We start from the raw sequence: 16033 nt of genomic DNA on the forward strand, positions 1-16033 counted from the left end.
TCCCACCATATGCCAAACAAGAGAATGAGAGTAAAATCTACTTCCCATGACTAATCCCTCTATAAGCACCCTCATGCAAACTCTCTTTCCCCTGCCCAACTGTTTACCAAACAGGCTGTATATCCCTGCCGACGAGTAGGAGGGGTACACACGAACGCAACGCACAGATCAAGTCAAATTCGCGCGCCGAACCTTCGTCCCCGGACACGGTCAGCCCCAGCCGCCCGGTAGCTCTCACGGAGCCGTACCTCGCCGACGACGCCGTGGCAGAACGCAAAGCCAAAGTCATCACACGCCCATGTGCCGCGCACTGTACCCCGGCGTTGACTGCGGGCACGTTTCCAAGCTCCCCGGTCCGGTCATACCGCGGGCTCCATCGCGCATCTTCGCATCTCCTTCCCTTTCCTTGCCCTCCCCATCCCATCCCCACACCGCAGGGGCCACCGCTGCCAACCTACGACCCAGACCCGCCATCCATCCCACAACGTCGGAGGAGACAAATCACCAGACAAGACTCTCGCCGATTCCTAAACCGGCGCCAGGATTTCATTCCGATCCCTCCTCGCCCATTTCCGTCCCCGCCCGGCCGATCCACCCTACCCCACCGCTGCCCGCGCCCCCGCCCGCCGGATCACGCGCTTCTTGCGTCGGTGCAGATCCAAGAAACGCACTCCTCCCTCCCTCCCTCCGGTTTGGTCCCTCTTCTCTTCTTCTCCTCGCCAAGCTCCCGTTCTCGTATTCTGTGGCCTCGTGGCGTGATCCGTACGTGCGTGTCCCCGTTTCTTGTTTTTGGATCTCTCAGGACAAGGCCGTGCCTGACGACGCATCCGACGAAATTGGTCAGGCGGGCAGGCACTCTGTCGCCAGGCGCTAGGCGAGGGCCGAGCTTGATGCTCCCAGCTTGCTGAGGATCAATGCTATCCAAGCCACCCTCTGATCCGGCCGGCAAGCTCTCGATCGAAATGGTGAGGATCCACGACCCCCATTTCTTCAGATTCAGCCGGTGTCGGTCGCGAGTTGACCGTTTGCTTCAGGAACGCGCAAAGCACGTAAACAGATTGTGACAATGCGATGCGCCGAATGCTTCTCGTCGCTATTACCATTGATGCTCTCTAGACTTTGCTTTGGTTCTTGTTCTGAATTATCATGTGCTTGTTTGGTCGCAGTTGGTGGATTGGTTGGTGGGTCTGTTCTTGCTGCCATCCTGCTTGTGTATGTATTCATGCTTAAGTTGCTTCGGCAGTAGAAAGTGCGCTTGCAATGCTTTTGGATCTATGATCTATCTAATGTCCGACGCATCGATCCCAACTCTCATGATGCGTGCAGACATCCTGTTTGTGTGTGTGTATTAACGACTAAGTTGCTTGGACATTAGTAGGAAGTGTGCCTGCACTGCTTTTGGATCTAGTATCATCTATCTGATATCCAACGCATTGATGCCTAACACATGATGCATCATGCATGAGTTCATCAGTTAATGGAGTGGGGCAAGAAAAGTGTGGCTGTCCTTTTTTGTATTGCCTGTCCTTTTCTTACAATTTTTCAGACATGTCTTTTTTTTTCTCGTCTCATGTTAGATTTTGCATATAAATCGAGGGAATAGAAAATACAAATGTTTATTAAACCCGCCTAATAAAGCCCCTAAAATAAGTGCACCAATTTTTATTTTCAGCCTTGGACTTAGATATAAGATCTGTAGATTTACTCTGCTGACTGATGCTATATGAATAACAAGTATGATATCTATTTTCCAGATGGAGGACGAACAATCAGCCACATATACTGTGGATGACGCCCTTATATCTTCAGGTTTTGGGAAGTACCAAATATTGATTCTCTCCTATGCTGGGATAGGCTTAATCGCAGAAGCAATGGAGATGATGCTGCTATCATTTGTTGGTCCATCCGTTCAGTTAGAATGGAATCTTACTGCTCACCAGGAAAGCATGATTACAAGTGTTGTTTTCGTTGGAATGCTAATAGGAGCTTACTCTTGGGGTGTGGTCTCAGATAACTATGGAAGGAGGCAGGTCTATTCATTACTTCTTTCATGCAACTTTGTCGCACAAATTACACATGACCATCTCCCTCTTGGTGATATCTAGCATAATGTTGCAATCTATCCTGGTTTCCACTCGCAGATACTGCTTATGGTTACCAACAGTAACTGCTTCAGAAATGGCAAAGCTCTGATGTTAATACCCAAAATTTTATTTTTTATGCCACTTTGAAAATTAATCTCCAAACTGTTTTCATCATAGATCCTTGAATAGTTGCATGTGTGAAAAGTAGGGAATGCCTATTTAAGTTTAATGCATAAACCTTACCTGATTTTTTTTACTCTTCTTGTTTAGCTCATACAAGCTCTTATATTCTGTTGTGTTTGAATTTTATAGGAAAGGGTTTCTCTTTACTGCCATTATGACGAGTGGAGCTGGATTCATGAGTGCCTTTTCTCCAAACTATGTAGCTTTAATGGCTCTACGATTTTTAGTTGGTATTGGCTTGGGAGGAGGACCTGTTCTTGGATCTTGGTTCTTGGAATTTGTTCCTGCTCCAAGTAGAGGAACTTGGATGGTGGTACTCTCAGCATTTTGGACTGTCGGTACCATCTTTGAGGCTTCACTTGCATGGGTATAATTTTTCTCATTCCATGTTCAGAAACTGGCGTTATGACTAGTGCTAATGTATACCGGCAGTAAACAACATACATGATAAACATCACTTTGGAAAGTAACTTCTATCAAAAGGGCATAAAAGGTCAGAAAATGCAGATTGCCCAGAGTCTTTGACACTTGGTTATGCTTGTCAATCCCTTGAAACATTTCTGAAACAATACTGACAAGTACCTGTCTGGTCCCTCTGTATCTGCACATGGATACGTGGATTAGAACATCTAAAATTTGACAATGTATCCTGTTCTGCGTAGGCAGTTTTTAGTTCAGAGAGGCATATATTCTGGTGGTGAAATCGGACATGTTTGACTTGGATTACTTCACCATGTTGTTCTTGTGTCTAATTTTGGTCATGGTGATGGCAGGTAGTTATGCCCAAGTTTGGCTGGAGGTGGTTGCTAGCATTATCATCTGTTCCGTCTCTCCTGCTGCTTTTGTTTTATGCTATCACACCAGAGTCGCCAAGGTTCCTCTGCATGAAAGGCAGAACAATGGAGGCTGTGGATGTACTGGAGAAAATGGCAAGGTTAAACGGTGCACAACTCCCTTCGGGTAAGCTTGTTTCCGACAAGAACATTGAGCTAGATGAAGTTTCCGAGTCTGCAACGCTTCTGGCTGCTACTGCTAAAGCTGCTAAAGAAGAAGAAAACGACAACATCAAGGAAGACGAAGGTTCCGATTTTGGAGGTTTCAAGTCTGTTTCTAAGCTGTTGTCACCAAAATTGCTCAGAGCAACTCTGCTTCTGTGGATGGCTTTCTTTGGGAATGCATTTTCGTATTATGGTATTGTTCTGTTGACATCGGAGTTAAGTAACGGAAATAGGATATGTGCAGAACAGGAGGTTGAATCTGTACACTCGAACAACTCGAGCCTGTACAAAAACGTGTTTATTTCTAGCTTTGCAGGTCTGTTCTCACTCTTACACAATATCTGTATGTTAATCACTTTCCAGTGCATACAATCTTACTTTGGTGACCGATTCTTCCATGTTTTCTTGAAACAGAGATTCCAGGGTCATTCGTGTCCATCATGATCGTGGATAGAATTGGGCGAAGGCTTTCAATGGCTTCGATGCTCTTCACTAGCTGTGTCTTTTTATTCCCGCTAGTGTTTTCCCGCACTGAAATACTGACAAGAATCTCATTATTCGGTGCCCGGCTCTGCATTTCTGCGAGCTTCACAATCGTATACATATACGCTCCTGAGGTTAGTTCTGTTCTACTCCTCTTTTCGACGGCCAGTCTTGAAAGCAAGGCTGAACCCTCTTGTCAGGTGTTAAAATTGAACAGTAGAGTATTCACATCTTCGCTTCATCATTTCCAGATCTACCCAACCTCTGTGAGGACAACAGGCATCGGCGTCGCCAGCTCGGTGGGCAGGATCGGCGGCATTCTGTGCCCTCTCGTCGCTGTTGCTCTGGTGCACAACTGCCATCAGACGACCGCGATCCTCCTCTTCGAGCTCGTGGTTTTCCTCTCGGGGGTGGCCGTCATGTTCTTCCCTTTTGAGACGAAAGGCTGTAGGCTGAACGACACCGAGGCCGATATGCATTGATGCGGCGGGTTATACCATAGCACCAATTTTTTTGTGTCTTGAGAGCAGTGGCGGCATATTATCGAACTTTTTTTTTCCAACATGATACCGATATTGATTATAGTGATCTTAGATACCGGGGAATCCTTTCCCCTAGGAATGATCCCCATCCACTTGTCGGCGGTGGTGCAGAGGGGGTTGCAGAGTATAAGAATAGTTGGGTCAAACTGTGGTCGGTTCTGTTTTGTAACCTATACTTTGGACTTTGGAATGATAATCGTTGGAATAAGGAAATATGCCAGTTGGGCAGAATCTGGGTTTTAACCAGCTTGATGGTAAGAAATCGCGGGACCTAGTAATTCATTTCGTACAACTGAACCTTTTCAAGCTGTTTCTTTCTGGGATCCACAAAAAACTCGTGCCAAAATAACAAACAGAATTGACAGTTACTTAATATGCAGTTTTGCACTGTTGTTCTGTTTACGCTGATCAATCAACGCTGCAAGCAGTAGAATGTTTCAGAACCACAATGCTTCCAGTGCTGAGCAAAGAACCAAGTACAGTACAGCGAACCAAAAAAAAATTAAAAATAATAATGACCAGGGCACATCAGTAGGCAGCACATTTTCTGATGCTAGACTCCAGCCTCTGCAGGGCTGCTGCTTTCAACTAGAGTACCAGGACGATAGCTCTGCCTGCCGGACAAGACGTTTCCGCGGCGATTTTTCCACCTTCCACTGAAGTTTGATGTTGAAGTGATCGCTTTCCGTGGTGCTTATTTCCTTGCTGAATGCTTTTACCCGGGTGGAAACTGGAAAGTGCCACTGGCTGTTCCAAGTGAGCGATGACGCCCATGGCTCTGCTGATTGGCTGTTCACTTGGGCGAGGGAGGGACGCAAGCAAGCAACATGATATGTGTTGATAGCTCTCCTGTATATGGTTTTGGGTAATACTAGTTCGAGTTTGTTTGGGAGCAGAAGACTAGAGCTGGTGACCCTGCCTCAAAGTCCAAGGTCAAGTCATTGCTTTGTGGAGTTGTTGGTCTCTCTCTTGACCGGACGACTGTGATGAAGCACCATCAGTGTATAGCTAGTGATTAGTTTACTTGGATGATAAGGGGTTATGCTGTATTGCCCAAAAAGAAACTCAAGTTCACTTGGACACACTACGTGCACCAGCTTGGTGCAAATGTCTCTGCTGGGAGTTTTAAATCTGTTGATAAAAGTCTTGCTACCAATCATGTGAACAGTCTTTCTCGAAAGATAATGTACTTGTATAAAAAAGAAAAAACAGTCAGAGATCGCGGGCGCGGCTCATGATGCTTTGCATAAATTAAATTAAATTAAATTAAACTAGGTGCCCAGCGGCCATGGCCTTGTTATAGTTAATCTGATCAACTCAGCTCCCGGTCGCCTAGTTAATCCCATCCACATTTCGTTGTTTATCCATGCTAGTACATGGGATTCCTTTTCATCAGGGCGACGTGTCATCATGCGACTGAATAAGTTGACATGCTGGCTTACCTACTGGCTGTCTGGCTCCACTTCCCCGGGCGAACAATCATAGTACAACGCACTTGAACTCGATGGATCACCTGGTCGCGCGCGTATCCTCCGTGGTGGTGCCATGGTGGCGACGCCATTGCTTCTTCAGGGAGCCTGGGAGAGTCAATGTCCTAGTGTGCGTGCGTGCGTCCGGAGCACTACCTGCAGTGCGGCGTGTTTGTTCGTTTTGCTTTGGTTGGTTTGGTTGGATTGCCTTTTGATTCAGCTAAGCTTATCCGTGACCGCGAGCTGTTCAGCGGGCGTGATCCTCAGAGATGATCCACGGCCGGCCGGACGTGCATGATCCTTGGCCGTAGCATCTGCCAAATCGAAAAAGAAGTATTGTGTAAACATGCCATGGTGAAAAAGAAGTGCCAAATCCAGAGATTTTGTGATGCCACCACTTCAAGTATGACGGTGCAAGCTTTACCATGCCCTTTATATTGCCCCTGTCAAGCAAATGGACAGGTCTTCCATTTTTAGTGCAATACAATCTATACTACCAAGAATTCCTGAAAAGGCTCTCAATTCATTGATTGCCAACAACCGGGTTGTATGCACAACATTTGGTTCTCTCAAGTACTCCGATCCGAACACTGCAACCACATTTTGGCAAACTGGTACAATGATGCAAGGCATGTGGATTGACTCATGCGGGCATACTCATCCACAAGGCCACCAGAAATTCCGATGCAAGCATCCGAATAATTGCAGTACATTTCTGATAAGAGGAGAAGCCAACCTTTCCCAGGGCATCAAGCTTGCATCTAAAGTAATCATCATACGCCACTACTCCCTCCCGAATATGGTTAAACACATGTCTCGCCATCCGGAAACGACGCTAGAAAAGCTTGGGATTCCAGAGTGGGGACATGCACTGAAAAATCGCTAAAGACTAGGAAATGGCCGCTCTCTCTGTTGCGATTCAACGCCGAAGCATGTCCTGGGATCGACCCCCTAAACCTCGCTGCCTAGAAATATGATGATTGACGACCAAAGTAGCAACTAAGAGCTCCTTATTGTCGGACGATCAATCATCCGACGAACATATAACATTATTGTAAAAGAACTCATCTCGATGTCCATGGCACCTTGTGGGCAATCGGGTGAACACCTTCTGGGCATTGAACCTTGTGGGCGTGGTGGAGTAGCGGACGGAGAAGGACACCGTCCTCTCCCAGTACCGACAGCAGGTCTGTCCAAGTCCGCATCGCCGACTGTGACCGTGGAGGCGAGGGGTAGTGCCAATGGTGGTGAAGGACATTGCCAATTCGTGCTTCGACGGTGGCGAGGAGGTGGGCCTCGGTGGATGCGGCATGGCAGTGGGGAAGTGGGTGGATGCAGTGATGACCTGAGTGGTGTTCAAGCTGTTTGAAGTGGGTGGCGGAGGCGAGGGTGTCGACGTCGGGGTAGTCGAGTGTGGAGGGGGGAGAATGGGTGTCGTGTGCGTCCGTGCCTTATCCGTGCCAATACAAACCTGGCCCAAATTTGGGCCAAAAATGGGTCGCGGTGGACAGAAAAACAGACGCCTGTCCGTTTGCGAAGGTGCGTTGGCCGACTTTTTTGTCCGTTTCAACCAAAAATGAACACGTGTGGATCAAATGCGTCAGCGAGGTAGAGTTGGCCTAAGGCCATGCAGAAGAATAAGAGAGAAGAAAATAAAGGGCCACCTTTCGGGCTACTGTAACTCTTTTGTTCTCTAAGGACTCTCCAACGCTGGCCTTCAAAATGAACATTTTATTTTTACGTAGACTGGTCCGCAAATAGTGATACGGGAGCCGGCCCTCCTATCCTGTCCTCTAAACGCCTGGCTCTATTTTCCTCCAAGTCCATCAGCTTAAAATAATAACATATCAAATCTTCAATGAGGGAAAAATATTCAATTGCAACAGTACTTCTAATTTAAGTATTACAATAATCCAACTGAGTTTTCAAATAGAATAGTTTAAATTTGAAATTAACTCGCACATATGTTCTAGTTATCGCCTTTAATAGCCCACAGATGCTCAACCAAATCTTCTTTCAGATGCGCACGAGTTGCTCGATGCCAAATTTGTTGATGCATTTGAACAAACTCATTAAACGTGGCCGGATTCTGATATGAAAGTTGGATAGGATCACCCATGTTCTCAAATTCCGGACCTCCGGCAGATCTTCACCCTCATCCTCCACGATCATGTTCTACATGATCACACAACATATCGTCACCTCCCACAAGGTCTATGGATCTCATTATTTAGAAGATCTAGGAATAACTACACAACGGCCTTTTGCACTCCAAATGTCATCTCCACATTCTTTCTAGCTCCTTCTTGTCTTTGGGCAAAGTGAGTTTTTTTGACCAACTGGCATAGAGATGATCATGACAAAGGTAGCCTATGGAGGATAGATACCATTGACCAGACAGTAGCCCATGTTGTACGAATACCCGCTGACAATATAGTTGTAAGGATGAGCTTGTCCTTTAGTCAACCTAGCAAACAATGGAGAATGATGTAGCACATTGATGTCATTATGGGACCCATGCATGCCAAATCCAGAGGTCTGGCGATGTAAATGATTCATGAATAATTGTGGGCTTCTTAACATGACCTTGATATTGCCCTTGTAGAGATTTTAGGCAACTCTTCCAACTCTAGTGCATGCAATCAAGAGATCTGAGCAAACCTGACCACCGTCTTGCTTCAGACATTGCCAAGATCCTTTCGGTGTCCACGACAGTTGGTTCTCTCAAGTACAAAGGTCCAAACACCTCAAACACTGCAGTAGCAATATCAAATCCGACCATCGCGTATTCACATGTGCTCTTAGACATTCAGACGTACTCATCCCACGAATCTGCGGCCATGCCATATGCAAACATCCTTAATGCAGCAGTGCCCTTCTGGTAAACATAGAATCCAATCCTTCCTATGACATCTTTCTTCAAAATGTAGTCATCATAGAACTGAACGCCATTATAGAGGTGATAGAAAATATTTTTTCACATCTGAAAGCGCCGACGAAAATTGTCCACAAATAGGACATTGGGGACAAAGTTGTCATTCATCAATGTCAAATTCCTATGTGCTCTGCTTTGATTCAGCATTCAATGACCCTTGATCGATCCATGGAAATTGAGAACTTGCTCTTCCGCACACTTTGCATCTGCAAGGACCGCCTGCATCATCGTTGTTTCATCCACATAATCCTCCTCGTCAGACGACTCAACTAGTGCTCATACACGTACTCCATGTTCCAATCCATTGCTTCAAAGAGGGACAAAAAATTAGCACAGGCATTTCACCAAACACCAGGCGTGGTGACCCCGCAGGAGCAGATGGTACATGCGCGGCGGACGAGCGAGATGTGTGGACTAACGGCGCAGGCAAAACAATGTGGCGACCGGGTGGAGCGGAGTATGTCATGGAGGACCGGGAAGAGCTTGATGGGTGGCTGGGCTGTAGAGAGGCATCATCGGGGATGGAGGAAGCAGATGCAGAGAAAGAGGAAATGGACGGAGATGTGGGGTACGGGTGGGTTTTGCTTGGCCGGGGGTGTCAGAGTCATACACGGCGACAGTCCGGACTCCCGCAAAGTGCTCTAGTTTGCTTCTGGTTTTGCGGTAAAATGGACTGATCCACGGACCAATGCGGAACGACCTTGGATGGCAATATGCTTGCAGACAATACAGTTGAGAGTATGCGAATGATTTAAGAGCGTCTATAGCCGGACCTCTCAAACCCGCCTCATATGCCCAGGCGGGCTGCCCGGTCACTGTCTCGTCACGATTTTTTGACCTAGATGGGCCTCTCAAATGACCCTCAAACGCCCGGGCTGACCGGCACCCCCCACATCCAGCCCAAAAATGGGGCAGCTACGGGTGCGCCCGGGCACGCCCGCCACGTCGGACCCGATAGCCCGACCCCACCCCAAATTGCACCAAATCCACCAAACCATTCCTCCTCCCGTCGCCCTCCAACCATTCCTGTGCCTGGACCCTCGCCGTCCTCCACCCTTGCTTCCAATCCTCACCTCCGGCCCCTATCCACCGCCGAAGATGTCGTCCAGTCCGATCCACACCGCCGCGACGGAGACACAGTCTGCCTCATCCGTCGGCGGTGACTTGCAAGACGGAGAACGTCGTCCGCAACTTGCGGCGACTCCGGCAGCGAGAGAGGGAGGTGGCGGCATTGTAGGGAGGTTTGGACGTGGTGGAGCAGATGTCTCCTCCGCTGCGCCCGGATCCCCGCTTGAGCCATTTGCTTTTAGCCATTGTTGGGTCATATTGAATGGCAAGCCGAAGTGGAACCAAGTTGTGGCCGACCTCAAATCCGGCAAGAAGAGGAATGATGGCTCAAGCTCCAACCAATCAATTGGGTTGAAAAATGAAGACGACGATGTTGTCGTGAAGAATGGAAAAGCCACCGTGTCAAAGGACAACCGCCAAGTCATGGGAAACAAGTGGGAGAAGGCACGTGTCGCCCGTGATGCCGCGGCTACCAAAATGTCGTCCACATAGGCGTGCATTTTTTGGTGAGGAAGAATAAGGAGGAGAGGTACAAGCTCATGTTGGATGCGCAAAAGGAAATGACGAAGTGGGACCGGAAGAGGATGGAGAAGAAGATGGAAGTTGAGAGGGAGAAGATCGAGTTGGAGAAGCAACAAGCGACAATCAAATGGGAGCTCGAGAAGGCCAAGACATTTTGGCTGACATGTAGCTTGAGAAGGAGAGTTGCAACTCGCACTGGACGCGGAAGATGTGATGATCATGTTGGCGGGCGAGACTCTCTTAGATGAGCATGCGAGGAAGTGGCTTGCTGACAAGAAGAAGGGGATCAACGACTGTAGAGACTACGAGGCGGCGAGGGCGGCTGCGGCCCGAATGCAGGCGGAGCAGGCGGCCCGGATGTAGGCGGCGCAGGCAGCCCGGCTGCAGGCGGAGGAGGCTGCTCGGATGTAGGCAGAGTAGGACGAGCAGGACGCATTCCGCCTGGAGCAGGCCTCCGACCAGTGATCCGAGGCCATCCGTCACGTTCGGACAAATCAATTTTGTCATGCCCGGTTTGTTGAACTATGAATTTGCTTTGATTTGTTTCGAACTTTGGCATTCAGACATCTTGTCCTGTATGATCGACGTGCACGGATTGCATGGATTTAAAGATCGAAATTTATGATATGTAAATATACGGCACAACATTTGAGGGGTGCCCGGTCAGTACCCGCGGACGCGTCCGGTGTGTCCGCGGGCGGTTGAGAGTCCGGCTGTAGATGCTGTAAGGATCCGCAGGAGCTGCTACTGTTTCCTTTCTTTACCGTTTTTTCTCTTCGCTAGATCAAGATGATCAGATAATCCACTTTTTGGAATGGAGATGATCAGATGAATTTTACTACCACAGCATGTGTACGGGAGTATGTCTGAATCAGGCACAGCTGGACGTCCTCGTCCATTGACGTCGCTGGCCCCACAAGCACAGAACTACTGCGCATTGGCGAATCTGAAACCACTGCTGGTTTCACAAACGACCGGAGCCGGCTGACCGGCCCGTGATCCTGCTGCCTGAACCGGCCGCGCGTGACGGCTGACCTGTCAGCTCAGGTCAGCCACAGCCCACGAGGAGGAGCCACGGACCGCGTCGCACGCACGCGCGGGGCCGCACGTGTCCCGTGGTGTCGCCACGGGCGGGCCAGATCAGACGACTCTTCATCCTGGGACGACGCGGAGTGGCGGGTCCTCGCCCCTGCCTGCCGTGCCGGAGACGGCTGCCTGGCCGACCAGGCAGGGCATGCGGCTAGCTACTCCGGCCGGCCGGCCGGCCCCGCCCGCTACTGCTGGCCGATGACCGGCAGGCTACCGTCCACCGTCATGCTGGCCCACCGGCGCCACTGGCCGGTAGCCGACGAGAGCCAGCCGCTGAGCAGGTCAACCGGCAACAGCGCCAACCGCCCATTTTGCCACGCGCACCAACAAGCCAAGCCACCAGAACCAGATGTGCATCTTTGCTTTCCTGTGCAAAATGTTGTACTCTATCTATTTTATTATTCCCCCTTGAAGCATAAGTCATGAAAAACTTGTTTCCAAAAAAGTATATTATTCATCAACTAAAAAAAAAGTATTGGTCGTGTAGTATGGTTGTACACCTGCTATGTGTTCTAAATATAATGGCACTACCGTACCACCTGACCATTCTTTCGAGGAAAAACTGTTGTACTTGAGTTAACGAAACGTGTTCCCCACTTGTGTTTTGCTGGAAAGAAGTCCCAACTTTGCAACATGCAAAAAATAACTGTTACTATCTTGGAAGTACTAGTTGACAGGAAAAAGAAAGACTTGCCCGGTCTGATCCGTTCTTTTTTGCCTTTCTTTTTCCCAAGAGGGGCTGATGAGTTCTTTCGATAGGCAAGGTCAAATGACAACCTATCTTGAACCGGCCGGCCTATTGAATTGGTAATTTCGATCATCTAGCTTTTTTTCAGCACACTACATACACAAGCACACATATATATGTGCATACACTCATTCCTATGAACGAACCCACACATATTCTAACCCTATGTACATCCCTGAGAGATTGAACCGGCAGATCATCTTTGGATCGGTCAAGTCGTCACAGACACCTGTCGAACATAAGTGTTGCAGGCCAGTCGAGAAATATACTAATCAAATAAAGTATGCTTCAAGTGATAAAAGTAAGTGCTGCTTTGTTGATTTGATGGGAGAAGGTATGCCCTAGAGGGAAAAGAAAATGATTTTCTTTATTGAAATATTTGTTTGGAAGTGGATGCCTCATGCACAACTACAGTTTCTTTTCGTGAGAGTCCAACATGCTTATCTCATACCTAGCCTTTTGCATTGTTTTTTCAGGAAGCAACCTAACACGGCTAAGGAAAAGACATATGGAAATCATGCCCACCTTCTCAAATTGGCCACTAGAATAACATCACGGAAAATCATAGGAAAAGAAAGACCAGCACACTTGTACTTTAGTGTAACAGCTGTGTGCACATAGCACTGTCACCATGTACGGTAGTGGGGAGGAAACTTCCTGGAAGCCACCCAGCCACGAAAAGGCAAGAGATTTTCAAGAGCGGGAAGAAAGGGATTCGGCTCGCCTGCTCCCTTCTCATGTTTCCATTTGTGCTCCCATTTTATTTTATGTCTGTTTTTTTTCTTTTTTCTTTCTAATCTAATCATCTTTTGATTTTAACGGGGTGAGCCCGGACATTATTTTGTTTCAATCAAATCAAGCTACGTATGTGGGAGCATGGATGTAAGCATGGGGAGAAAGTAGGCAAGTCTAGTCCGGAAGAAAGGGAAGAAGGAAATGGAAAATGAATAAATCCAGCAGACCAAATTCAGTGTTTAAATTACCTAACTTATATTTTTCATTTTATAATATGAAGTCTAACAACATTATTTTCCACGTATAACAATCTACACGGTATGGCATCAGTTACTACTTTCTAGTGCTACTTTTTTTTAAGTTGGAATTCAGGGCCCTTTATTTAAAGGAAGCACGCCTAGCATAGTCAGCCATAAGGCTACTCATGACTAGTTGTCCCCCAAATCTCTTTGCCTCATCTGCCATGGCCAAGTCCGGCAGCGAGACTAATCCCATGGACTGCGACGACCTCGTGAAGGAGGACGACGATGGCTCCAGCAGAGATGCGCCGGACGAAGATGAGCTTGCGCTCCGCATGGCCAACCAATGCTCGCGGCTGGACACCGGCGGGAGTTCAAGCTCCATCGTGTCCGCCGCCAGCTCCTCCAGGTCCCACTAGCAAAATGTGGCCCGCGGTCGCCCGTCCACTCCATGGCTCCAAATCAGGAACAGGGCAAGCGTCTCCCCTTCTCCTTCGACACCAACACCGCCCGGGCAACACTGGGTGCTCGTGCCCGCGGCTCCCATGCGCATGCACATGCCGTAGTCGGAGGCGAAGGCGCCCCGTCCCGGTAGCGCACACACTTCGTCCCCGTGGACCCGGGGGAGGCGCTCCTCCACTAGGTGATGCAGCGCTTGCTCACCATGGTCGAGTCCGGCGTGAGGCACCTTCAGCGCAAGAACGCGAAGGCGCTCCGCCTCAGGCTTGAGGCTTCTGAGCGCCTTCTGAGGGAGAAGGAGAGCACCAAGCCAAAGGTGCCATGCCATGCCCGGGAGCGGACCTATGCCATCCTCCGACTGGTGGGCTACATCTCCTCCGCATCAGAGACCAACAGCACCAGCTCAGACGACAACGATGTAGATCCTCCCGGCCGCTGGGGACGCGTACATGGACGAGATGGACCGCTGTGTAGGTGACCGCAAGGGAAGGGCCCTCTTGCCCTCTCTGCACTGTTTATGTTTATTTTGTTTGAATCCGGTGAACAATGTCTTTTGGGTTCGATTTAGTCTGTCTAATGACCTATGCCCTAAATTTCTTGTTGGATGTTGATCTACATTATTTTGTTTACATTGTTGTATACATTGTATGGATTTGGTGAGGGCATATGGGTACTACGGTTGTGGATAGCGAAAAACGAGCACTGTGCGGTCACTGCTAGCAGGCGTGTTCAGACGCGTCCACAGTCGTATATGGGCTCATATTAGGGAACTATGATTGTAGATGCTCTTATATCTTTTTCACAATGAGGTTTTCTTTGTTTTCCCATTTTATAAGAACTTGTGCCATGGTTTCTTTATTTGTGTGCATGTTTTGGCAAGTTCGCCCCGCATGTCAGGGCACATGTGGCAAGTCTGGTCAAGTAGTTTTTCGTTCGCAAGCCATTTCCACCTATTTGGCCGCACACCCTCCTTCAGTTAAACGAGTTGCTTAAATCGTACCACTCAACCAGAAAGGAGGCCCACACCTCCCTTAGTCTCACATAATCCCCCAGTATCGCCCGCATCTAGGGTTAGGTTTTCAGTGGCGGCTGCGATGATGGTGGCGGCAACATCGGGCGTTGAAGCTGGAAGCTCACGGTGGTTGCTCTATTGCTTTGCAAGGGAAAAGGAGCAAGGTGTGGAGAGGATGGTGAGGACGAAGTTGCCGGCGAAGCCAAAGCCGAAGGGGGCAGCACTGCCGAAGGTGAATTTTACACGAGTAGCATGGCAAGGAGAAATATTGAGGAGCATATTTTTGGTACATTTTTCTTTTTGCCTCTTTTAACCTGCTCTGTTTACTGTTTTGTCACTCATCCGAGGCAAAGCCTGAATTTCTCGTCACACACATTTGTTCATTGTTCAGGGAGTTGCTTATAGCTCCTCCAATGCCTCCATCATCATGATGATTTCATTTCAACATGGCAATGGATAATTACCTGACTGGGTAAAGCCTCTTTTGTGCAAATGAGTAATTACCTGACCTGGTAAAGCTTCTTCTTCCCATACCCGTGAAGTTTAAAATTACCCTTTACCCATACACATAGCCCCACGGCAGGGAACCCTTTTTCCCATACGCAACACAACTTAGGGATCATGGCATGTGGTGGAGCGATGACCAAAGTGTGAGATGGTGCACTGGTGGTGGTGTTACCCGGAGAAGGGGGAGGAGAGGGCGACGAGGGTGATCGGAGTAATGGAGCCTGTCGGCTAGAGACTATGAGTGAAGTGGGGTGTGGGTGTGGCATATACTTATATGTCATGGGGGATGGGGGTTAGGTTTTTGAGTGGGCTAGTTGTGGGTTGTATGGGCTTTGTATTGTGTGAGATATAGCCGTGGCATGGTCTAGAGATGTGGGGATGTCTTCCACATGTCGGGCCTCCAGTACTAGGGATCTAGGAGTAACAAGTAAGGGTAATGCAGGGTCTCCATGCATGTCTTACACGACATATTTTATTTCTTACCATTTACCCAATTGTGAACACCAAATTTTGATTCAAACATGTACCCTAACAGTAATTTAATAAAATGAAACAATTAGCAATTAAAATTGGAGAAAAAAAATGACATTTTCTTTTGCTAAAAATGAATCATCGCAACTCAAGAGCAGCAAACCCAAATTTATCTAACACATAGAGAAATAATTAACCATGACTATCGTAGTGAAGAAGATGGATCTTGACTAAAATCACACCAAGACCCTGCTTCGATGGTCTTTATCCCCCCCCCCCCAACATGTATAATACACAAAGCTGTAAAAATGACTCGCACTGACCCAAAAAAATCAGTGTGTCAAATCGACGATGCCACGCTTATTTAAATTGAACCAAGATGGACTCATAAGTGGGAGACGATGTTTATGTCGATAAAGGACATATGTGGTGACATAAGTGTGCACATGTCATGGTGTACCCTATATTTGGTGTTGATTAAAAAGGCAT

The 16033-nt window shown here is 48.1% G+C and overlaps 1 protein-coding gene across 2 annotated transcripts; it reads left to right on the forward strand.

The window, feature by feature from the left end:
• Positions 1 to 412: 412 nt before the first annotated feature.
• On the forward strand, positions 413 to 4552 carry LOC123046496 (organic cation/carnitine transporter 7). Of its 2 annotated transcripts, XM_044469881.1 has the most exons (7): positions 413 to 690; positions 803 to 965; positions 1755 to 2026; positions 2397 to 2634; positions 3041 to 3581; positions 3680 to 3882; positions 4000 to 4552. In XM_044469881.1, the coding sequence occupies exons 2-7, from the start codon at positions 915 to 917 to the stop codon at positions 4228 to 4230; spliced, it is 1536 nt and encodes a 511-aa protein (XP_044325816.1). In that variant the 5' UTR covers positions 413 to 690; positions 803 to 914; the 3' UTR covers positions 4231 to 4552. The 2 variants fall into 2 exon arrangements, with proteins under 2 accessions (XP_044325816.1, XP_044325817.1); XM_044469882.1 differs by lacking the exons at positions 413 to 690; positions 803 to 965 and having other exon boundaries at positions 1755 to 2030.
• Positions 4553 to 16033: the final 11481 nt, after the last annotated feature.

This window comes from Triticum aestivum, chromosome 2B (genome assembly GCF_018294505.1).
Source record: "Triticum aestivum cultivar Chinese Spring chromosome 2B, IWGSC CS RefSeq v2.1, whole genome shotgun sequence".
Taxonomy (NCBI): domain Eukaryota; kingdom Viridiplantae; phylum Streptophyta; class Magnoliopsida; order Poales; family Poaceae; genus Triticum; species Triticum aestivum.

What these genes read in the sequence shown, in the direction of transcription:
- LOC123046496 (XM_044469881.1), top strand. Translation starts at nt 915, where the DNA reads ATGCTATCCAAGCCACCCTCTGATCCGGCCGGCAAGCTCTCGATCGAA. An exon ending in GCAAGCTCTCGATCGAAATG is followed by an intron (nt 966 to 1,754) that starts GTGAGGATCCAC and finishes TCTATTTTCCAG; the next exon opens with ATGGAGGACGAACAATCAGC. An exon ending in TCAGATAACTATGGAAGGAG is followed by an intron (nt 2,027 to 2,396) that starts GCAGGTCTATTC and finishes TGAATTTTATAG; the next exon opens with GAAAGGGTTTCTCTTTACTG.